The sequence below is a fragment of the Drosophila subobscura genome, chromosome A, assembly GCF_008121235.1.
Source record: "Drosophila subobscura isolate 14011-0131.10 chromosome A, UCBerk_Dsub_1.0, whole genome shotgun sequence".
NCBI lineage: Eukaryota > Metazoa > Arthropoda > Insecta > Diptera > Drosophilidae > Drosophila > Drosophila subobscura.
Window position 1 is genome coordinate 20089773 of NC_048530.1, and position 24239 is coordinate 20114011.

Sequence of the window (24239 nt, forward strand, 5' to 3'; positions counted from 1 at the left end):
TTATAAAAGAACTGGAATGCTCTTTGATGGAATACATCATATCTGTGGGATATCTACTCACATATTTTAAATTTCATGTATAATTGTTGTGACCGGTTTGCCGCAGTGGCACGTAAATTTCGAGGCACTTCCATTAACGAGTTGATTACAATTTCCATTTTCCATGCCAAGCACCAACCCTGAAAACCAGGGCGATGTGGAAAACCAGTTTATGGCAATCCAATCCAATCCAAAGCAATCCTTCAATTCCATCCAATCTCTTTTACCCCGGCCAAAGGATCGCTGTGCCAGCAGCTTTTTGGTTCAACATTTCACGTGGCATGCAACAGTTAAAGCGGCTTTATATAAGTATGCAGAAAAGAAGGAGAAATAAAACAGAAAGAAATGGGAACCCAGCAACCCAGCGGTGGGTGGAGGTGTGTGTCTGGCTGGGGCAGGCGAAGGTGCAGGTGTAAAATGCAGTGGCAAGTGTAAATGAGGCAAATTTCAAAGTCAAGTTTACACGCAGCAAATGCTTTTGTGCATCAACGCGCTCTGCCGCCACCTCGGGCCCCTGGGCCTCGTCCTGCCCTCTGCCGCTGCCTCTGCCTCTGCCCCACCCAGACCTGGCTCACGTTTTGGTCCAGGGCCAGGGTTTCTGTCTCGCTGCCTGAACACCTTTCCCAGTGTGCTCCTTCTCCTCTGGTTTTTCTTTCTTGCCTCCTCGGGTGCATGCACCAGTTGCGACTGCATAAGAAATGCTCGCCTTTCACTACACCAAACGACATATTTCTAGGTTCAATGACAGTTCTACATATTCACTGTAGGTGTGCGAGAAAGCAAGAATTTTATTCAACGAATGGCAGCAGCTTAGGCAGTTTGGTTTCAGTAAAGTTAGGGGTCTAAAAATGCATTTGAATTGCTTAAAATGAAACTGAAACTTTGGATTCTGTTTAATCAATTAATAATTCACCTCAAAATAATTTCTGCCATTCAAAATGAAGCATTGATTTTATGCATTTAGACATTTACTTAACTGTAGTACAAATTTGCTGTCCTATATGCATGTCCAGCACTGTACAGACGCCGTGGAAATTCGATGCGCTTTACACTTTTTTTTCGACAGCGACTTCTCTCGTGCCTTTTATTACACCGCACCGCCCCAACACCTCCCAGCGAGGCCCAGCTACGAGTATACAATATGAGCTTACATATACATACATACATATGTACATACATACATATGTATATAGGCAGCAGAAGAGGGGGAAAAAGTGAGCATTTATAAAAAAACGTCGGAATTATTGCAGTCTCTGGCAAGTCAATGCTTAAACACTCTTTCGTTTCGAATATTTTTTAACCTGCTGAAGCCAAAGAGAACATTATTTCAGCGAGCTGTTTCCATACACCCATACAATTGCTGTACAAACTTTCCATAAGCGAAGGGCTGCCTTTGAATGACACAAACGCTGACCAAATGCCATGAAAACTGAAAGAGACAAGATTAATTTATCAAGAATGTTTGAAGTTTGTTTATGAAGTAGATACAATTATTTTCAAACGTAAATCAGGGAAAGACATAAAGGAATTCATGAAAAGTTTCTCACTGAAATTGCATAAACGACCAAATGGATCTGAAATTAATATTTTTATTTTCATTCAATTCAGAACTCCTTTTATTCGTCTTGACCATGATGGAAGGGTATAAATATTTCCTCACAAGCGAAAAAATGAAAATGCAGGAATTGTTCTAAATCTGATGCAAAAGAAGGAAAAAGTGAAAGTGTAAAGAGCAGAAAGCAAAGAAGGAAAACAAAGAGTGAAAGATGGGCAGATGGATGTTGGAAGGCGGGTTGGAAGGGGCATCGGAGGGAGGTGGGTTGCATAGCCTGACGACAAGTTAGGGAATTGGATTATGAGTTTGACAACGGGCAACGGCAACGGGCAGGACACAGTGCCCAGCGTGCAAGTAACTGTAATTTCATGAATTCTATGTATGTATGCATTGCGTGTACATATGTACATACATATGTACATATGTGCTGTAAAGTTACGTTAGATCTGCCACTTATCTACACATGCATTTCCCCCACTCTCTTGCCACTGATGTAAATTGATGTAAGAACAGCAGAAACTTTCATTTGCCTTTCGTAATTAGTTGAGCGTCGTGTGTCCCACGAACGGGTAAAAAAAGGGATACATACATGCATACATGTACATACATATGTACATATGTAAATGCTGCCACACATGCATCACAGCGTACGTCTGCGCGTGTGCGTGAGTATATGTACATATGTATGCATGTATGTATCACGCATAGAGTCCTGCGGGTCCTGCAAAATATGTACATAAACGGCCACACATCGCACACACATGAAGCTCTCGCTCTCTCGCTTGCTGCCCATTCCTTGCTCTCTCTCTTTCTCGCCCTCTCTCACACACACGAATAACCGTTATCCTCATGTGTGCGCCTGTGTGTGTGTCACGTATCACACATACACATAAGCGCGCATAGGGGTGAAACGACATCCGTGAGAGGATAAACTGAGGACACATCATTATGGGCGTGGCCTAAACACCCAAAGAGTTCAAAAGAGAGAGAGAGAGAGAGCAGACTGAATTTCCGAAAAGGAGAACAACAAAAGGCTATGGGAATGCGTGTGTGGTGATAGTTAATGCCGCCCACCTTCGACCCGCGCTGCTGTTACCAAAACTATAAACAATTCCGCTGCTGGCTACTCTGTTGTTTGATTGTTTTTGCCAGGAACTTTCATCCACTATAAGCCAGCGGTGTGAAGATCGAAAATTTCTCGAGTATTACCCGGACGAACATTTGAAATAAGCGCCAAACGTAAAAGCTTTCCGCAGTTTAAAAGCTGTTAAAAAGCTCATGCAGGTTCTCAGCAGGGTCGCCAGATGGCGACTAGTATAAAGCTTTCTCCTTTCGAAATCACCACCAGTCGACTTAAACCTATTAAACTTAATTTGTAAGCAATACAACAAAAATAAGTCTCGCAAACTAACCAATCTTTTTGAGAATTGATTGATAAATCGGATAAAATTATAGATTTAGCGCTGACACTCATAACTAGCCAGTAATATTAAATATAACCTCAAAGTCGAGGAAAATGATTTTAGGTTTGCGGTATATTATCAGTATATTTTGAAAATAAGACAGTATATTTCGGTATATTTACGAGGATCTGTCGGTATATTTTATCGATAATTCCGCGGTCACACTGTCACACTGTCGCGTAAACAAACAACGAAAAAATTCCACAAAAATTCTTGAAATAACAATTGATTTGTTATCAATAAATACGCAAGGAATTTTGACAGTAAAACCAACAAAAGACAGTTAAAAGTGAAGGCACGAAGTCATATCAAGTGGAAGCCATAAGAAGCGGATAAACTTTTCCACTCCAAAAAGATAATCTGCATACGGGAATTTGTGTGGTGTTGTGTGTCGTCGAGGGGGGGGTGGAGCAGACAGGAGGCGAAGGCAGAAACTAGTTTTGGATAACGACAACGGGGGGTGGGGGCAACGGGTACGGCAGCGACGCGACAGCGACAGCGGCCCCAAGAGGTGGCAGACATAAGCAGAACCAGAGCGCGGCAGCGGCAGCGGCAGAGGCAGAGGCAGAGGCAAAAGCAGCGGCGGCAACGATAACAAGAACGACGCGAAAGGTAGTTAACGACTTGACAAGGGGAGCCGCCGCCGCAACAACAACAAGCAGAACAGCAAGAACAAGAATAAGAATAACAAAACAACGTTGCGTGGCAGCCGAAAGAGCGAGGGAGAGAGGGAGAGCGAGCGAGAGAGAGAGCTGCAATGTTCAAAAGCTGAGAAACAAGAAACCGAGAACCGTGAGAGAGGAACAGGTTCTCTGCATCAGCATCAGTAGCGGCAACAGCAACAGCAACAGGCAGCGGCAAGCGGCATTAGGATCTGCATAAAGGGAAACCAGAGATAAGATCAATTTGCAGTGGGATAGACAGAGAGTCAGTCAGTCAGTCAGTCAGTCATACGATGCCACTGCCCCTACTCCACCTCCTCGTGGTGCTGCTCCTGCTGGTGTGCCCGTTGCCACATACCACCAGGGCCATAATGTTCCCCAGCAACAGTTCCGTGGCCAGCTCCAGCTCAGCGCCAGAGATGCCGCCACCCACATTCCGGCAATGTGAAACGATTCGGATTGAGATGTGCCGCGGCATCGGCTACAATGAGACCTCCATGCCCAATCTGGTGGGCCACGAGCTGCAGACGGATGTGGAGTACACGCTGCAGACATTCGCGCCGCTGATCGAGTACGACTGCAGCTCCCAGCTGAAGCTGTTCCTGTGCGCCGCCTATGTGCCCATGTGCACGCCCAAGGCGCCGGTGCACGCCATCGGCCCGTGCCAGAGTCTGTGCGAATCGGTGCGGATACGCTGCCATCCCGTGCTGCAGGGCTTCGGCTTCCCCTGGCCGAAGGCCCTCGACTGTGATCGCTTTCCCAGGGAGAACAACCACGAGACCATGTGCATGGAGGGGCCCGGTGAGCTGCACTTGCCCATGCAGGAGCATGAGCTCTACGGACCGGTGGCTGCTGGTGGAGGCAACATCGTCGGCAAACTGCCGCTGGACTGTTCGGGCTTGGGCAAGTCCCATTTGTATGTGAAGCTGCCACGCTCCGGTCGCTGTGCACCGCTCTGTGAGGCGGATATTCTGTTCACGCCCAGCGAGAAGCATCTGTCCGAGATCTGGGTCTCCACCTGGGCCTATGCTGCCCTCGGGCTGGCCTTTGTGGCCACGCTCTGCCTGCTGGTGGGCGATGACAGCCGCTTGGCCAGTGCCAAGTGGTCGCGCCTGCTCACACCTTCGATTTGGTGCCACAACATGGTGACGATCGGCTGGACCGTGCGCTTCATTGTTGGTCGCACGGGCACCGCCTGCGGCACTGATCCCCAGGCGCCCAACGAGTCGCTCCTCAGCGTGGACGGGCTCTCCAATGCGGCCTGTGCGAGCGTCTTTCTGCTGCGCTACTACTTTGGCATGGCTGCCTGTGCCTGGTAAGGAATTGTGCACCCCAAAGCCTTTCATTTGAATTCTGATTTCTGATTTTCTCCGCCCGCACAGGTGGGCCATTCTATGTCTGGGCTGGCATCGTGATATACGCCGCCACAGTCCCGATGCCAAGGGGCACGTGGTCATTCCCGTCAGCCACAGGCTGGCTGCCAAGGTGAGCGCCCATCAGAATCTGGCGCAGAATAATTTCGTTTGCTTTGTGGCCTGGGGCCTGCCCGCCTTCCAAACGGCCGCCGTCATTGTCTTTCGCTACGTGGATGCCGACGAATTGTTGGGTAAGTGCGAGATCCGCCATCCACCATCAAGATTCCAGCTAATTGGGATTTTGGCTTCCGTTTGCAGGCGCCTGCTTTGTGGGCAATCAGTCGGACAGGGCGCTGCAGGTGCTGGTCGCGACGCCTGTGTTTATTTACTGGATCTTTGGCTCGATGAATCTGATATCCGGCTACCTGGTGCACTGCCGCAACAAGGAGATTCTGCGCAACACCAACGCGCTGAGCGTGCAGCAGCAGCTGCAGCAACTGAGCGCGCACAGCAGCTCGGGCATTGGCATCTTTCTGTTCATCTATGGCCTGGCCAGTGCCCTGCTGCTGCTGGCGGTGATCTACGAGTTTGCCAACATTGACATCTGGCTGAGTTCGGGCGAGACGAGCACGCCGCTGTGGCCCTTTCTGGTGCGCGCCTTCATGGAGCTGATGCTGGGCATTTGCTGCTTCGCCTGGGTGCTCGGCCCCAGCATATCCACCATGTACAAGCGACAGCTATCGCTGCGTCCGCACAAGCACTCCAATCCGACAGCCCAGCAGCTGCAGATGCACCATTTGGATGGCCAGAGCAGCTCCCGGGTATCCCATGCCGCCTGCAGCAGCACCGTTGTCTCCTACCATTCGGTGCGACCCTCGCATCAATCGATGGCCAGTGCCCCGCTGCCCAGTCCGTACAAGCACAAGTCCCCACCGCCCGGCGCTGGCTCCATTTCGCTCAATCAAATATCAAACTACACTCTAGGTCGGAACAGTGGCTCCCATCATCATCATCAGCAGCAGCACCACCACCATCATCATCGTCAGAGTCCACAGCAACTGCAGCCATTACACCATCATCATCAGCGACAGCAGCAGCAGCAGCCGCACAACTCGTCCTCCTCGCATCGTTTATATTATCCAGCGGGCAGCCAGAAGTACAGCCACAGCAATTACTATGCCCAAATGCATCGCTATGGGGATGAGACGTTGCTTTGAGCAGGCAGCCAACCAACTAACTAGCTAGAAGAAAGGATTAACTAAATTATAATTTGGAAATTGTTACATCAATGGATCGGTTCATTCATTGAGTGCTAGTCAAAATCAATGCGTTTCGCCTCAATCCCTACTTTGTTGTACTGTGTAAACGTCCCCACAAATTAAGGATCCTCCTTACGTATTCCTACTCGTATTCCTTCCCTTTCTTCGGTGTTGTACTTAATTCGTAAACCATTTCTTGCCTTGCCTAACGCAGCAACCAACTACTGTGATACGCGCATGTTCAATGTTCAGACTTTGCTGTGTCCTGCCGCCTGCACGACCCCATCCTACCACAAATCGAACCCCTCCCCCACGAGCCGTAAGTGTACTTAATGGGAAGGCAATTGTATTAATTGTGTAATGCTAGCATTAATATTCCTAAACTGTATTCAGTGTGCCATTAGCTTTAAGGGGTAAAACAATATACAATAAATATATTAAATATACTACTATATACCTACTATATACCTACTATGTATACCATTTTATGTACATCTTTGATATAATTCGCACACACTAACAATTCAACTTGTTGTTTTTGTATTTCTTTTATTGTAACTTATTTTGCTAGCGAATAAAGTGTGTCGAAAATGTTGCAAAATATTATTATTCGCATTTTGGTTTTACCATTTTGTAAAAATCGAGTATCAAAATCTCTCCTCCCTCTCTCTCTCTCTCGCTATTGTCGTCCCTGCTGCTGCTGCTGCACTTCTGTCGGTGGTGGTGCTGCCAACTCGCTGCGTGCCGGTGCACACAGCACGATGGTCTCGTTGCGGTTTGTGTTGTTGTGATTGTTGTTCTGCGGCTGCCAGTTGTTGTCAAGGTCCTCGTCCCCTTGGATTTTTGCCCTTTGGTAGCTGTCCATTTCGCTGGCATATTTGGTATTGGTGATGCCCAGCAGGGAGGCCAGCCCACCGCCCACATAGTCAATGCCGGCTAAGAATTTATTGCCCATGCGGCTGGCCTTGTACCGTAGGCGCGGCCCCAGTGCCATTTCGCGCTGCAAAAGGAAAAAGAAACAACACACACACGCACACACATGAGTGAGAAATGAGTCACGTTAGGAGAAGGAGGAGCTAGAGAATGACGCACCTCATCCAACTGGAGATTGTAGCACTTGTCGGGTACATCCGCTTCGGTTTCGCTATCGCTGGATGAGGATAGCTCCTCCATGACGCCGTCACTGAAGTACAGCATGCGTCGATTTGATTGCAGCTCAAGGGCAGAGACATTATCGGTCTCACTGATGCCGCCACCGCCGGCGATTTCATTTGTTGAAGCCACCGACATCCTTTCTAGTAGTATCCTAATCCCGAAAGGCACTGCTGGATAATGATTATGATTGGAACACTTGCGACGCTGTGAATGTCGCGCACGGAGTGAGTTTTTGTTTGTGCGATGTCCGTTTGGGTTTGAACGGGGCGACACAGCCGCTGTTTTTGGTCATGAAAAATAAACACGTTACAGTCGCTTCACCGAATACAGCGAGGGGGGTAATGATGTCCTTGGTTTCGGGGCCGGCGACTCACAATCGCCTTGCATCGCGTGCCATCGGGCATTTCTCAGTGGCTTGCAAATCAATAAATTAAATGCCGCTTCGCTTCTTCTTCTTCTCTGCTGGCTTCCCCCCACAAACAAATCAACAATCAAGCAGTGTGACCAAGTGCCGTCGAGCGTGTGAATACCGTTTGACCAGTGCGTACAGCGGAACTAACATTAGCTTGGAATAACTCATAGCGCTAAAAATTCGGGTGCAACTATTAGGCCAACTAATAGACAGCCAACCAGGGCCGAAACATGGGATATATAGCAAGTAATTTTCATTTGATTTTTAGCAGCAGCAGGGCCGACGCGCTATTTTGAATGGCGCACTGGTCACACCGAGCAGCTGATTGTAGTCTGTCTTCTTCGCTCCATTTGCATCGTCTACAAAAAAAAAAGGAAAGGAAAACAATTGCTTCCATTGCGGGGCAGAGAAGTTGCGTCCAATAATGGAGTCGCCAACATTTTATCCAGTGGCCAAGGGTAACGTATCCAAAGCGTATCCCAATCGAAGGCCTTCAACTGAGCGAATGCCTCATTAGATTTTCAGGTCACAGGCATCTCGAGGAGTGGACGCGTACGCAAAAAGTCATCGAAGCTGTTGGACTTCGAGTCGCCGGAGGAGGTCGAGAAGAAGGCAAGACGCGGCCAGGGCAGGCCACCAGCACGGTATCCGGGCCGAGGTCGACCACCGAATGCCCTCAGGGAGCGGGAGGCCGAACTGGAGCGGGCGCTCGAGCACGAGATGCTCTTCGATGATCACAATCTGTCCGACTCAGAGCTACACATACCCGCCCCAACAATGGGCATCGTGCTGATGAACTCCGACGATGAGCTGGACAACCTGGTGCAGGATCTGGTCGATGGCGTCGAAGCGGAGGCCACCAACAACGAGTCCACCATGCGCCAGAGCCTCTACATGCGCGAGAAGACAAACTCCAGGAAGATGCTCAAGGCGGGCAAGGTGGTCACCGGCAAGCCCTATCGCAAGGACAAGGGCAAGACGCGCTACACAGCCTACAGCCTGTGGGCGCGGGAGATTCGCAAGCGAGACTTCCAGGATCTGGGTAAGCGCCGACTGGCTGGCCATTCGCTTACTCTTAACTCGATTCCTTGCCCACTCCAGACTTCTCCAATGCCGCCCGACGCCTCAGCGAGCTGTGGGCGAACGTGTCGAACAGGGAAAAGATTGCCTGGCGACGGAAGGCCAAGGTTCAGTCCACAAAGGCTCGGGCACGCGAGAAGAATGGTCTGCCGCCCCTGCCCACAGCCAGCAATGGTGCCGCCACAGCCGCCGAGCCACCAGCTCCAGAGGGGAACTTTATGAACCGCGCAACGACAAGTCGCACGCGGAAACTGGCCGCCGATCGTCTGGAGTCGGCGACACCGACGATGCCAGTGACGACTGCGACTGGTGGACCGAGGCGCAACACAACCCGCAGCTGCCGCGGGCGTCGGCCATCGGCTACGAACAGATCTTCCGCGGGCAAGAAGCCAACGGCCGGGCTGCACTCACCCTCGGACTCGGAGCTGTCGCCGGGAGCGGGCACGGGCACGGGCACGGGAGGCCAGCGGGAATATCAGCTGCCAGCGGAGAAGTCAAACATTGCGGCCATCGATGCGGCGGCACACCTAAAGCTGCTCGGCGAGAGCCTAACGGTGATTGGGGAGCGACTCAAGAAGCACAACGGGCACGTGGCGCTCTCGGGCAGCCTCTCCGTGCTGCTGGACAGCCTGCTCTGCTCCATGGGGCCGCTCCTCTGCATGACCACGCAGATACCGGGCCTCGAGAATAAGCCACAGCTGCGCAATAACCTGGCCAATACGCTGGATAACATTGCGTACGTGATGCCAGGACTCTGAATGCTAGGACACACACCCACACACCACACACACACGCACGCAGCACACTTCCAGCCATGAAAGCTTCCTCGTGGGAGCTGGGGATGGGTGGAAGGAGATCTTCTGTTTCAATATGGACTGAGCTTCGAGGGAGCTTTGTGGCATAACGGTGTCACAGTGTATACATACATACATACATACATACATATTTATGTACATTAAGTATTAGATGATTAGATTTTAGGCTACAACAAAACACAACTTGAATATGGAATATTTGATGGAATTCTCACAGCGCCTTCGTTTCTCCTACTTCCCTTTGCTGCTAGGGAAAATATATTCCAGATCAAATTTGATACTCGATTGAACACAACACATCTCATAGAAACAGAGTACAGTGTATCCTAAGTTTATTTAGGATTAGCAAACGATCCATGATAATCCATAATAAAACAATTTGTCCTCATTTGAAAATCAAATATGCTTTTAAATTCAATGAAAGAGAAGAATTTGTAGCGCGCACATTTGAATTGCACTGCCTTATCGATAACTGCCAGCAGATGGCGCAGCATTGGGAAACGATGCAAAAATATATCGATAAATTTGATCAATATTGTGGGGCGTGAAAATTAGGCAGAGTGACAAAATTGGCTCGTAATTATTGAATTGCATCAAATTAAGCGAACCTAAAGCCGTGAACGTCGAGACCACACCCGTAGCCAGCCGCAGGAAAGTGCACAAAGATACCCTGCTTGAGGATGAGCCACCAGCCAGCGAGCAAACGTAAAAAAATTGTCGAACTGCCACTGTGCTGTGGCTGGCAGGGCTGCCAGGAGATCTGCAATGGCGAATGGAACCTCAATAGCCACATAGCCGAGCACCTGGAGACGTATGCCGCCGAGCAGCAGCAGCAGAACGACGCAGAGCATGCCTGCCAATGGAACGACTGCGTTTTCCGCACAAGCTGCGCCGAGGAATTGGAGCGTCACGCGTACTATCACGGCTACTACAGCCAGCTGCTGCTCCAGGGCAAGCTCGAGTGCGACCTGCATCCGGAGATACCCGCCTGCTGTGCGCCCGCCCGCATGGCGGACAAGCTGCCCGATCTCAAGCAGAACTTCCACTGCGGCTGGATGGACTGCAAGCGGGAATTCGTGTCCATTGTGGAGTTCCAGGATCACATAGTCAAGCACGCCCTGTTCGAGTACGACATACAGAAGACGCCCGACGACGAGCGGCCCAAGACGCAGTGCAACTGGAACCTCTGCCACAAGCAGATGGACAACAAGTATCGCCTCATCGAGCACATCAGCACCCATTCGAACAAGAAGCTGGTCGCCTGCCACCACTGCGGCGAGGTGTTTCGCACCAAGACGACGCTCTTCGATCACTTGCGTCGCCAGCCGGACAACAACAGTGAGCTCCACGAACCATTGACACTTTCCCGCCAATTTCTAAACCATTTTGTGGGCTTGCCATGCAGCCAACAGCTTTCAGTGCGCCCAATGCTTCAAGTTCTTTGCCACACAGAAGCTGCTGCGTAGCCATGTGCTGCGGCACATAAACGGCTTCAAGTGCACCATGTGCGACATGACATGCAGCTCGGCCAGCGACCTGACCACCCACATACGCTACCGCCACCTCAAGGACAAGCCCCTCAAGTGCAGCGAGTGCGAAAAGCGTTGCGTGCGCGAATCGGATCTGCTCAAGCATGTGGAGATTGTGCACAACAAAACCGTGCATCGATGCGAGCACCCAGACTGCCAGTACTCGGTGCGCACCTACGCCCAGATGCGCAGGGTAAGCTGAAGAGCCAAAACACCAACCAAATCCCCATCGATGCTCACTCTCTCTCTCTGCAGCACTTCCTGGAGGTGCATGGCAACAATCCCATTCTGTATGCGTGCCATTGCTGCGAGCGTTTCTTCAAGAGCGGCAAATCGCTGTCCACGCATCTGATGCAGAAGCACGGCTTTCGGCTGCCATCGGGCCACAAGCGCTTCACGTACCGCGTGGACGAGAACGGCTTCTATCGGCTGGAGACGACGCGCCTCGAGAGCATGGAGGTGACCCAGCAGATACTCGCACCGCAATCGCACGCCCCCAACCATGACGGGGCTGACGCGAAGCCATCGTCGGGCGGCGGCAGCTGCTACGAGATTGTGGATCCAACGAATACAGAATTTGGGCGCATCATTGTCTCCAACGATCCCGATGAGGCCCAGCTCGTGGGCGAGGTCATCATATCGCTGCCGACCCTCACTGACGAGCTCTGAGGGCGGTCGCTCGGTCGGTCGGCACACACCCAAAACCTCATCATGCTATGCAAGGGCTGTTCTCCATTGTCGTACCCATAGATAAGTTAAGGATATTTCCACTCCTCACTGCACGTTCTAGAGTCTAGACCTAAGCCACAATCACACCCGACCCAACCCATTTGTTCAGAGCAATTCATTCTCTGAGACTTTTATTAACCGTCTCGTCTCCTCGCTGATCTCGTGCCCTGCCGCACACAACCACAAAAACTCATATCTCCGCGCAGATTTCTGCTTGTGTCTCGCGTCGCGTGTCCTGTCGTCCATTGGGGAGTCTGTGCGTCCGCATGCCTGTGCTTATTTCCTTAGTAATAATCGTCTCACAGCCTAACTCACATTTTTAATTGTTTAAGCATCAAGTTTCAATTTATTTTTTTAACATTTCTAACTGTCTTCAGTAGCGTCTCCTACACGTCTTTACGTATTAAGCTAAAAACCAATCAAATTATATCAAGCCAACGATTAAACAAGGCCAAATACCATTAAATATGGCGGGAATTGTTTATTTCTCATCATAAGGTGGAATTTTAGTGTATTCCCACAAGTCGGTGCTCTGCCGCTCACGTACACGCGTTTTGCAGTGATTCGTACCAATACCAGTGCATGGCAATGTTCCGTTTTGCGCGCTGTCTGTATGCGTGCCGAGCCCTGCTCCAAGTGAACTTTTACGGGCAGCGGTGGCGCCCAATCCACGCTAGTTTTAATGGCAAAACCCCTTTCGGGCAGCGGTAATCTATTGCTGCACCTAACACGCACCACAGGCAGTCTTGGGTTTGTTTTGTTCATTTTCTGCTTCCTTTTTTGTTTGCTTGTTGCAATTACCTTTTGTGAGGTTATGTGGAATCACTTGAAAAAAATTAAACACATCGTTTTCATGTACGGTTTTCATATTGGTTTTTTTAATATTGAGAAGCTTAGACGACTCCGACATCAAATAGAATATTTTGTTGTTTGATCATGTCACGAAAACAAAAAAAAAACACATCGCGGGACGCGTTCCTTTTGGAGTTTACTTGGCATGAGTCTGAGCCTTCCTCAACTGGGTGAGGATGTTGGACAGCTCCTCACGCTTCCTCTTGGCACGGATGTGTGTGCCCAGGCGGCGCTTCAGGAACTTCAGAGCGCGCTTGTCCTTGGACACCTTCAGCAACTCCATGGTACGCTTCTCGTAGGGGGCATGGCCCACAACTTCGCGGACCAGGTCGCGCATGAACTTGGTGTGACGAGTCTGGATCTGTAGGTGGGAAGGAAACCAGACATTAGTCAATGTAAACAAATGGCGGGGGCATCAACAATAAGAGCAGTGCCGGGGACTACTTACGTTCTTCAAGCGAGATCCACGCAGACCCTTCACCTTCTTGTCTCCGGTGTACTTGACATTCTTGACTTTGGATGTCTTGTGGCCTTTGTTGAGGCCGATGCAGAGCTCGTAGCGGACAGCCATCGTCACTGAAACAAACAAAAAACAACACAAATTAAATAAACATTTGTTATCCAACTTTGTTTTAATTGATGCAAAATAGTTAGTTGATAAACTGTGTTTACATGTTAACTTGGCACTCAGATCACAATTCACACAAACAATCCACGGATGCCTATTATATTTGTAGAATAATACGCTGGTCGACCTACCTCAGTTGCTGTCAAAAGGTGGAAAGAGAGAAAAAGCCAACCGGATGCAATATTGCTGCTGACGCTGGAGCTGCCACCCTTTTTGCGGCTGTCAAAAGAAACGATACTACGATATTTTTGAGTCCCAAAGCTATCGCTGTTTTTTTTCGGCGGGAGATTTAATTTTGAGTATATAATATTGAAAATAAATGAATAAACATAAAATTTCCCACAGTCACATCCTATTCACAAGTATTAACAAGTGTATCTGCAAGTTGTATATTAATTGTTTTGCTAATATTATTCGCAATTAAATTGAAGAAATATATATGTGTTGTAATTTAGATTTAATTGAATTCGAAGAGGGATATAGTATTCATTTTAATTGTTTTGATTGCAATCAAAATTGTAATCGTGGTGTTTTTATAAATATTTATTTTTACGAACACTGATTTCCACCGTGGTGGCATCCCTTGCATACAGCGATGTATTTCTTAGCCATCGATGCCACTGCAAAGCAACCCTTGTTTTCCATGTGTTGCCATTCAGCTTGATTACCAAACTCACACACGTTTTGGAAATTTGTGAAAACAATTGAACTGCAATTTACTGGAAGACTTTTTAGTCACATTTTTTTTATTTTCCTAGTGCATTTGAGAAGTGAAAAATTTGCTGCTTTAGACAAGCCGCAAGGCTATTCGGCTTTTGTTTGTGTAGATGGCAACACTTTATACGCCGGCCATGTTATGATATGTAAAAGGTGGACGTCGACACGTGTTTAGTTCGTGCAGCTTCTGTGTGTGCTGAAAAAGAACAGTGAAAATAACAAGAAAAAAACGTATAAAATACGCGAACAGTCAACCAAGCCACTGACAAACCAAGCAAAATAATTTTCCACAGCGGTTACAGAAGGTAAGACCCAATTTTGAGAATGCGGTACATAACCTAGTACAAAAGTGTTGCCAAAACAGAGACACACAGGCAAAAGTCGCTGGGGAACCGAAAGAAAAATGGTGTCATGTTGCTTCGAGCCATCCTCCGCACGCAGAAATCCGTTCGAGTAATGCGTAGTGGTAAAAGACATTATTTTTTTTCTAAAGCATTTTTGTTTGAGTGCAATCCCAGGCCGATCTCAATGGAGATCCTGCTTGGCAGAGTCGTCACTGTGGCTGTAATATGTGCGTTTCTGTGTGTGTGTGTGTGTGTTTTGATAGTGGTAGTGGTACTCCGGCGAAGTGTCGGTGTGCGATGACAGTGCCGGGAAATTAGAACAACAGTTAAATTCCATTTCACGGGTCTCCTTGGGGGCCCAGTTAAGTATTGTTGTCCAACGATTACACAATGGATGGCTGGTATTCTGCCCAACATACATATCTACACACTAGTCGGCATACATAAGCCCGAATACATATATTCATGTGTGTAGGTGTGAACTAATGTGCGAGTGTGAGATATATGTATGTGCGTGTGTGAGTCATTCCAAATGATGTATGTGTAGGAAATGCCTTTGTTAGTTTTCCTTAGCCGCTTTCACCGCCGCCCCCAATCAATCGTTTGATAACAAAGTGAGGGAGATGATGCCACACCCCCAATCTTTGGCGCTGCAATGTCAAAATGTACCTCCGTTATACAATCCAAATTTCGATACTCGATATAAGGAGCAACAGTGTCTATCTTGCTCTCTCTCTCTTCCTCTTTTTTTTCCCCTCCTTTTCGGTACAACCTGAACCATATGATCGAAAACCACGTTGCCAAGATTATAACTGCGTGTGTGTGTGTGTGTGTATGTGTTGCACCTGGTTGTTGTTTTGGTGCGTGCGTTCGTTCGTTCGTTCCAATGCTCTGCGGAGATGTGTATGCGCGTGTGTGTATGTTGGTGTATTAATAGTATTCGTATGTTGGCTCGCCCATCGCTCTCCTTTTAAAGTTGCGCGAGTTTCGGCTTGATAAGAATGAGGAAAGGAATTTCATTGTGCTCAAGCTCCTTAGTGGCCTCCCGATGATGGTTTCTTTTTGCAAATCAGAGTTTGAAAGAGTCCGAAACAACCATGGATGTGGATGTGGATGGCATGCAAGTTCAAAGTCAAAAAGCTCCAACTCCAAATCAAGCAAAACATGTTTGTTTTCATGCCACACACGCACGCGAGCATACCGCACACACTCGCACAAATGGAACGGCATTTGCACACATACAAATTTACTTATGTTTAGATGTGTGCCATATGCAAAATGTGTGTGTAAACATTTGATTATTCAAAAAAATTCCCGTCACCCGGTTTATTACGATTGGGAAATGCTCAGTTGTCATGCCCTTCCATAGGCATTTTATGGCCCCACTCTGCTCAGCTTCGACCGTCTGCTTCGATACTCCCCCCACTCTTTCTCTCTCGCTCGCGCGCTCACCAGCTCACTCTCTGGCGCTCGATCTGACGCTGCTTTGTTGTTTGGCGTTTAATTTGTGATTGGGCGATTAGCCTTATCAGCTGTCTACACAGTGTGGCCGAGGACCTTTGGGCCTACACGCATACAAACACAAACACAGACCCAAACACTGTGACGAAACGTGGGCAAACTTGTCACAGTGGGACAAATCGCATGAGAATCAATTGAATTTTCTTTTATCTTTATCTAAAATAAATGCATTTGCATGCAAAAATATATTTTGGTCGAAAAAATTTATTCGAAAATATTATCATTTGCTCCACTGTACCGAACTCTTTAAAGACCGTTGACAAAAAAAAAAATTTGAATGTGAGAGGAATTTTTTTGGCTCAAACGAGCAAATCATTCTCTCCCTCTCTCTTTCTTTGAGGGTGTGTGGGTGGGAAGGGGCGCTAAAAAAAACTCTTGCGACCACGCATCCGTCGACAGCTTTGTTCGTTGGGGAGCGCGAATGCACAGAGTGTGAGGGGAGGGAGAAAGTGGGGACGCAAGTGGAAAGACAAACCCAATTAGATGGCGGGTAAGATAGTTTCCCTTCGTAAATCGAGCAGTCGATATCCTAATCTCTCCCCAAACGTAACGCATTCGAAACGAAACAAATCGCCGGCATTTCGAACTCGAATTCGCACGAAAAACGATAACAAATAATAAACGGCGGCATAGCAAACCGATGGATCAGGAGTAGAAGAAAATAAAATCAAAAATACTCCAAACCACAACGAATTGTAACCAAAACGATTAACGAAATCCACCAACCCCCGACCCCACCAACGCCACCAACCATACGCCACGCCACCCTTCCGTTCGAAGCCAACGTAGCAGCCGCCGATAGCGATAGTGTGTGATATCAATACGAGCTGTTGTTCGATTCAGCCATTGATCGGTTTTGGTAATTGCTCAATCGATAAAATTTTTCTGTTTTGGGTTTGTGAATGGGAGGAAATTTGGTGAGGGGGGGGAGCTGGTATGTGGTATGCCATGCCCAACCACAGCATAACAATTTTTCTTCGTTGTTTTTTAGTTTTTGTTTTGTAATGATTTCATAACATTTGCCGTAAACGTAACGGCTTGTTCTTTTTGTTTCGTTGTGTCTTGCCTTTCGTTTCTCTTTGGCTCTTATTTTGTTTCTGGTTCGTTCTTGCGCACGCGCTTCAACGCTCTCTCGATCTTTTGGGCTCCCTCTCGCTCCCTCTCTCTCATCCACACCAAGCGTGTATGCATGTGTGTGTGGGTCTTCCGCGTGGCATTCAAATTTGCTTTGCACCTACATATGTATGTACATATCTCGGACCCTCTCCCCCTCTCGCTTTATCTGTGTGTGTCTCACTCTTTCGTTATAGTATTTGCTTTGCGAGCCGCTCGAAATTGTTGTCTATAATTATGTATTTTATTTGTTGCTATAAATACACGCAAAAGTTCACAAAGGAAAAAGCCAAAAACACACACTGACTGACACAAACATGGACTGCAGGTCTCGTGATGCTCGAAAAACACGAAAGAACCTTTTAGTTCTTAGATTCAACTATGGGACATTTGCAAGACTGAAAGTATACCAGATATCCTAGAAGATTTATCGTTTCCATGTAAATGTTACGAATTACATTTATTTCAGTTTTTACCACCGATCTTTGATGATCCCATCTCCCTACCATATGATCTATTCAACCCCATCTTGGCGATGCGTAATTATATAATAACTGTGGCACTCAAATATTAATCGGTCATTGATTAACTCAAGATAATAAATACCCGGACTTATTCCTTATAAATCTTTTTACTTAAATAACTCCGTTGCATTGATAGAACATTAATGTCTATTATTTCTGGGAAAAGGTCAGAAAAACTGCAAGCTTTAAGAACATTTTTGGGCCCCCCACTTCATACAAAACAATACGAAATATTTAGAAAAATTCCATGAAACTCTCAATCAATGCTTTAAAAGTCATTCGTTTTGTTGTGCATGTTCAGTAGCCATTTGATTTTCACAAATACACAACACAACAGAAAATATAGATAAGCAAATTATACGCAGATAAAACACGGGTTGGTTATCATTAATTGTTACAGGAGATCAGCTCAAATTGCAACTTATACGAATTGTGTTTCTCTCTTTTGCAGAGCCTTCAATATTCAGCGAAAATGGTATCCGGTCGTCCATTACTCTACTTGTCACTGCCCGGTGTAGCATTTATTCTGGGCGTGTTTTGGTTCAGGCGCCGAAATAAAAATCGTTTAGACAAGCCCGACGATGAGGACAACACCAAGGAGTCGTCGGGTGGCGCCGTCTCCCCTGTGGAGGCGCGCACTGCAAACGGTGGCCTACAGAACGGTAAACTCCCGACGGGCTTTCTGCTGCAGCAGGCAACCAAATCGATGAATATCAACGGCACAGATGCCTCAGAAAATGGCAACGGGAGTGGAAGTGGAAGCGGCAGCGACGAGAAGGATAGCCCCAACACAATGCTTTACGGAAAATCGGCACCCATTAAGATACAGAGCAATGGACGGACTCCGCCGGGTGTACATCAGCAGCAGCAGCAGCAGCAGATCGACTCGGAGATGCTCAAGTCAAAGATACAGGATGCCGAGCACAAGAAGCTCTGCTCCATTGACGAGGACTTTGAGAATCTATCGTCGCCGCGCGATCTACCAGATTCGGTGAACACACGCGTCTCCTTCTACAATCGCAAGGCAAACAGCAAGGTCGTCGAGCCGGTGGTGATCAAGGCCACACGCACCCCAAAGATATCGCCAGAGAACTCGTTCCTTGAGGCCACCTACACGAAGGAGTGCGAGCAGAACAACAATTGCCAGCCAGGCGACAGCAAGAAGGTGGCGGTGGAGGACACCAAGTGCAAGCCCAAGTCGAAGCTAAACGCCAAGGAGGCCGCTGTGGTTAGCCACCGCGACTGTGATGAGCAGACAGAACTCAAGGAGACAGATAGCAATGGTAACCAGAAACGCAATGTGGATGCTGCCAGCCCCTCGCTCAGTATTTGCAGCGTTCAGTCTGGGGACTCGGGCAAGGGCTCCAGCCTGCCCCGTTCGGAGGCGACACGTGTCAAGGTCAGCTACGAGTTTGTCTTCCCCGTCAGCCTAATTGGCCAGCTGTACGGCCGTAAGCGTGCCTTTATCAACCAGATCAAGGCCAAGACCCAGGCGAGCGTGACGCTCAGCAAGAACCCATGCACGAATAAGCTGCGAATTTGCATTGTCGAGGGCACGGAGAGCGAGATCGATGCTGCCCTGACCATGATCCGCCAGCGTCTGCCCGTCAAGCGCTATCCAAACTTTACAATGCAACGCATCCACTTTGCGCTTCCACAAACCATAGTTCCTCTATCGGCACAAAGCCTCTCCAATCTACAAGTGAGTAATGTCGCTGGCTCCAATCTCCAAGCTCGTGTCTAATCATTTCTCTTATGCCTGCAGCTGAAACTCTTTGAGGGCATCAATAATGATGTGGTGGTCAGTGCCGTGCTCTCGGGATCGCATCTGTTTGTCAATCATCCGCTGCATCCCTCGCACCCGGCACTGCCGATGCTGCAGAAGCAGTTGTACGACAGTTACTCTGAAATAGAGGCGCCCCTGTTGCCGGGCATTGAGATCAGTGCCGTTTGCGTGCTGCCTGTCAACGGGATCTGGTATCGCGTACAAATCGTCGATCTCGATGATGAGGATGAGGAGCGTTGTGTGGTTAAATTCCTTGACTTTGGTGGCTACATGAACGTGAACCTCTGCGTTCTCCGTCAGATCCGCACTGATTTCATGGTGGTGCCTTTCCAGGCAACAGAATGCATCCTGTCCAACATTGAGCCCATTGGTAAGACACCCAGCCTGCGGCATGCACCATGAACTGTTCAATAATATTTCCTTCCCACAGACGGTACCTGGTCTCTGGAGGCGATCGATGTCCTCAGCAAACTAACCAAAGGCATTGTCTTGCAAGCACAAGTCGCCGGCTACAATAGTCACAACATACCAGAAATCTTTTTATTTGCTTCCCTAGGCCCCAATGTGAGTACACTCCTTTTTCACGCGTGTCCCTTCTATTGGACATCAATCAGAGAGAGATGGCGCGAATCACAGCAAAGAAATGCAAAGAGAACTTTCCTTTTGCTTATGAGAATTCACACACAAACTTTTGTTTCTTTCTCGACTCTTTCAGAATGTAATCTTTCTCAATAAGGAACTGGTCGCCAGAAATCTCGCGAAATGGGTGGAGATGCGTGACTAACCAAGAGCCCTACTGAACAACAACTAACGCTAGTACCAACAACTGCTCCTATCTGCAAAACACAAACAACAGAAAAACACACTTTAACAGCAAAGCAAAAAACAGTCAAAACCCCAGTCCAAAAGCAAAAATCAAGCGCTTTGAGGAGTCGCCTGGCTCCGGAGGTGGCGGCGGTCAAGACGGAGGCAGGATATTGCTAAGAATTTGCTAAGGATTGCGGATGAACTGAAGGCCAAAGCCAAAGTGCTCGCTGCCCCCTCCATTAAACAAAACAAAACAAAACAAAAAACGTTAGTTAAGATTTGTAGACTGCGACTGAGCCTAGAAAAGAGAGACCTCTCTAATCATACATATACCCCACATACCTCCCTTCCATCCTCCCCCAAAACACACACACACACGCATATATGTATAAGACACCTCACTAACACACAGACACTCGTGCCTCGTGCATGCATAATTATATAAATATATATATATATATATATGTGAGGGGCACACGCACCGTTTGTCTGCCGCCACATATTGTGTGTTGACTGCTGCCGCCTGCCTCGCAACCCAAACACACAAAAAACAAGAAATGGAAACCAAATCGCGGGGTACAGAACTGCTGCGGGGTTTGTGTAGGAGGCACAACAATCTATCAAATCAGGCAACCATCAAACAATGAATCAATCAGCAACCAGCAATCAGGAGCGCGAGCAGAGGCAGAGGCACAAAGGCAGGAGAGTGAAAGCAGTCGAACCGCTTAAGATATTACCATACTCAGTTGTAAGTAGGTCTACTATCTAGTGTAAATAGTTCTTTTTATAAATTGAATAACGAAATGCAGAAAACACACAAAAATACACAAAAACAAAACAAGAAAGCAAACTAAACCCTAAACCCAATATCAAGCGTTCGTTCATGCGAGGATCAGACACTAAATACAAAAAAACAAAATCAGATTCGGAGATATAGATAGAGAGAGGAGATATTTGTAATTGTACATACAGATAAGCATAGGAATGGAATTATATAGTATATATATTAAAAATTGAATGTGTATCTAGTATCATCTCCGGTTTTTGATCGTTCCGATACGTTTTTATATGTGTATGAATTATGTTGTTTTTATTCATATATATTTAAACAAAAAGTCGAACCACAAAGAGTACAATATTACTTTGAAGAAATAAATTACAAAACACAAATCCCCCGAGCAAAAAGAATAGAGAGAGAGAGAGAGTTAGGGGGAGATGGCGAGAATGCTCAAGTCGAATGCGAAATACTTAATCTGCTGTGAACCCCTCCCGATCCGCATCCTCTTCCCCTTCGCCCTTACCCATCACCGCAAGCGCCGCTAAATGCCTAAAGAAACAGACACAACAAATGATGACAGAAATGATTGTAACTCGTTAACAGAATCAATATATTTATATGCGTGTGTGCCATTGTTAGTCAACAAATTAAAACAAAACAAAAGCAAACAGAAACAGAAACAGGTACTAAAACTAAAACTAAAACTAAAACTAAAACTAGAGCAGAGAAATAGATCAGAAAGATTCAAATGGAATTGTAGACGTTTAGAGAGATTTGTGGACAGGGTGGGGGAAGAGTTGTTTCTCCTCCTCCCCGCCCCGCCAAGCATGTGCAAAAATAATGTAAATACAATCACAAACAAAAGCAATTTAGTAAAAAAGGAAAAGCCAATTATGCAATGCAGAGACAAAGAGAGAAAAACGCGTAAGCAAAAGCAAAAAGCAAAAGCAATAATTGTTGATTTAAACAAAAAACAAACTGCAAATAGTGCTGCCACAAAAGAAACTAAAACTAAACAAAAAAAAAAAAAAGAGTGAAACCTCAAATGCCTTTCTTTCTGAAATTCAATTTGCGAATGCAAGAAAGATTCAAACAAAAAAGAAGAAAACAAAGAAACAAACTATTCATAGAATGACTTGACAAGGAATACAATTAAAACAAAATCGTTTAAAATGTTACAAACTCTGGGGTGTTTTTAGACCAGAGACAGATGAGAAGCTTTAGGAAGTCTTATTCCAAGTACAGCACAACACACACGAACCCCAACCCCAACCCCACCCCACCCCATCAACCATCTTCACCCAACCCAAAAGGATCCCCCCAGTACATACAACTAATAATATTACACCAAACACACACACACACACACAAATCATGTTATACATATTTATTTTGGATGCGATAAAGAGAAAACTTAAATTGTAATGTATACAATAAAGCAGTGAAGAAAAAGAGAGCGAGAGAGAGTGCGAGAGGAGAGAAGAAAATCAATTTATAAAATACAAAATATATTAAAAACAACAACCAGCAAAAAGAAATGCTTAATAGTCGTCGTCACGGTTCTCATTTGTCGTCATCGTCATCGTAATTGCCAAAAAGGGCAGAATTAAATAATTTAGTTAATAAAACGTACAAGTGATGATCATACACATACATATATACATACATATATATATATATATCTATCTAAATCTATATGCTGTATCTATATATCTGTATTCACATTTATATATGGCAGGATTCTTACGATTCTGTGCGGCGATTTGAAAGACTTGGCGTGTTATTCTTCTTCTACGATAGTTTATACGACAATTATTATTACTATGATTATTGCTCTATCATTATCGTAATTATAATGAATTATTTTTATTATTATTATTATTACACAATTTTTTTCCTGTTTGTTTTTAGATCTATCGTGTGTAATTAATTAACATTAATTTGCTAATTTAAAATAATTCATTCGTACTGTTCGCCCCGCCTTCGTTGTGCCCCTGCCTCCCCACATGATGTGCTACTGTGGAAAAATTAACTTTTCCCCAGAATCAAATTCCCATCCAAACTCTATTTTCAATTCAGACTTTTCTTTGGCAATTTCATCTTCGATTTCAAATGTAGTTTGTGTCACTTGTACAATTTTTGATAAATGGTTATACTGATGTACTGATTGATAAACTGATAAACTGATAAACTGACATAGCGATAGAGCTATAACCATGATTGAAGAGCCCACATACCCGCGAATACCCGAAGCTAACCTTCTTTTACGGATAGACTCGTCCTCCCCTAACGATCATCGTGTGTGCGTGTGTGCGGTTCTGCTTCCCCTATTTATGTCCGGTTATATCCTATTTTGTTTCTTATCTAGTAGTGCTGAGAGGAGGAGTGACGAGAGATACGAATAAGAATTAATTTATAGACGCATTCAAGTGAGAATAATTTACAAATCTAGTTATTAACTAAATATAATGCAAGTACATTAAATAAAATATTATTGAAAAGTAAACAAATCGTTTCGTATGTTTTTGGATTGGTTTTTGCAATATTTCGACCCAAAAGACATTCCCTCTTGGGTAAATCACCAAAGAAAAGGATTGTAAAAGATAGGTCGTCAGAATTGATTCAAGGGAAGCCATTGTCCTATATCTTATCCACATTGAAATCGATGCCAATTACGATATGTTTATGATGTTATTATCTACACACACATTTTACGTACGTAAAGATTATGCCGGATTCACCAGTTTCATGGAAAAACTGAAACTTATCTGCTGGCATTATAAAATTGCCTAAGCACTGATGAATGATTGGATTGTACTTGCAATTCTTGTTGGTATCGAGCAGAACTCTGGACGTCATAGTAGCCAGAGTCCATGACCAAGAAAGTGCGCATTCCCCTCGATGGAACGGAACGATGGAACTATGGATCGGCACGCAATAAACTAGAGGAACGCTGATCAGGCGCGTTGGATCGTAAATGTTTGTGGCCCGTCAATGAATATTGACCAATGAATCGAATTTAACTGAATTTATTATCGTTTACTTGTGGGCCAGCAGTCCAATTAGTGATGTCTGGACTTCTTTTCACCTCTCATTTTCCTGTCGGTCATCGGATA

At 46.3% G+C, this 24239-nt stretch overlaps 6 protein-coding genes across 9 annotated transcripts; 4 read left to right on the forward strand and 2 right to left on the reverse strand.

Annotated features, from left to right (window-relative positions):
* The first annotated feature begins 3639 nt into the window (after nt 1-3639).
* On the forward strand, nt 3640-6858 carry LOC117903562 (frizzled-4). The gene is made up of 3 exons (XM_034815767.1): nt 3640-5034; nt 5102-5325; nt 5393-6858. The coding sequence occupies exons 1-3, from the start codon at nt 4013-4015 to the stop codon at nt 6289-6291; spliced, it is 2145 nt and encodes a 714-aa protein (XP_034671658.1). The 5' UTR covers nt 3640-4012; the 3' UTR covers nt 6292-6858.
* A 4-nt stretch (nt 6859-6862) lies between these two features.
* On the reverse strand, nt 6863-7965 carry LOC117903566. The gene is made up of 2 exons (XM_034815774.1): nt 7426-7965; nt 6863-7333 (listed from the first exon to the last, which is right to left on the reverse strand). The coding sequence occupies exons 1-2, from the start codon at nt 7621-7623 to the stop codon at nt 7013-7015; spliced, it is 519 nt and encodes a 172-aa protein (XP_034671665.1). The 5' UTR covers nt 7624-7965; the 3' UTR covers nt 6863-7012.
* A 241-nt stretch (nt 7966-8206) lies between these two features.
* Nucleotides 8207-10073, forward strand: LOC117903565. 2 transcript variants are annotated; one of them, XM_034815773.1, is made up of 4 exons: nt 8207-8358; nt 8418-8680; nt 8713-8942; nt 9002-10073. In XM_034815773.1, the coding sequence occupies exons 1-4, from the start codon at nt 8325-8327 to the stop codon at nt 9669-9671; spliced, it is 1197 nt and encodes a 398-aa protein (XP_034671664.1). In that variant the 5' UTR covers nt 8207-8324; the 3' UTR covers nt 9672-10073. The 2 variants fall into 2 exon arrangements, with proteins under 2 accessions (XP_034671664.1, XP_034671663.1); XM_034815772.1 differs by having other exon boundaries at nt 8208-8358; nt 8418-8942.
* A 245-nt stretch (nt 10074-10318) lies between these two features.
* LOC117903564 (histone H4 transcription factor) lies at nt 10319-12429 on the forward strand. The gene is made up of 3 exons (XM_034815771.1): nt 10319-11133; nt 11201-11517; nt 11580-12429. The coding sequence occupies exons 1-3, from the start codon at nt 10476-10478 to the stop codon at nt 11991-11993; spliced, it is 1389 nt and encodes a 462-aa protein (XP_034671662.1). The 5' UTR covers nt 10319-10475; the 3' UTR covers nt 11994-12429.
* A 480-nt stretch (nt 12430-12909) lies between these two features.
* Nucleotides 12910-13770, reverse strand: LOC117903568 (60S ribosomal protein L36). Its single transcript, XM_034815775.1, has 3 exons — nt 13665-13770; nt 13354-13481; nt 12910-13266 (listed from the first exon to the last, which is right to left on the reverse strand). Exons 2-3 carry the CDS (start codon nt 13474-13476, stop codon nt 13042-13044), a joined length of 348 nt encoding a protein of 115 aa, XP_034671666.1. The 5' UTR covers nt 13477-13481; nt 13665-13770; the 3' UTR covers nt 12910-13041.
* Nucleotides 13771-14192: 422 nt separating this feature from the next.
* LOC117903563 (A-kinase anchor protein 1, mitochondrial) lies at nt 14193-21781 on the forward strand. 3 transcript variants are annotated; one of them, XM_034815768.1, is made up of 5 exons: nt 14193-14555; nt 18204-19454; nt 19518-19908; nt 19969-20102; nt 20254-21781. In XM_034815768.1, the coding sequence occupies exons 2-5, from the start codon at nt 18225-18227 to the stop codon at nt 20320-20322; spliced, it is 1824 nt and encodes a 607-aa protein (XP_034671659.1). In that variant the 5' UTR covers nt 14193-14555; nt 18204-18224; the 3' UTR covers nt 20323-21781. The 3 variants fall into 3 exon arrangements, with proteins under 3 accessions (XP_034671659.1, XP_034671660.1, XP_034671661.1); XM_034815769.1 differs by lacking the exon at nt 14193-14555 and adding an exon at nt 16640-16989; XM_034815770.1 differs by lacking the exon at nt 14193-14555 and adding an exon at nt 18107-18128.
* The last annotated feature ends 2458 nt before the right edge of the window (nt 21782-24239 follow it).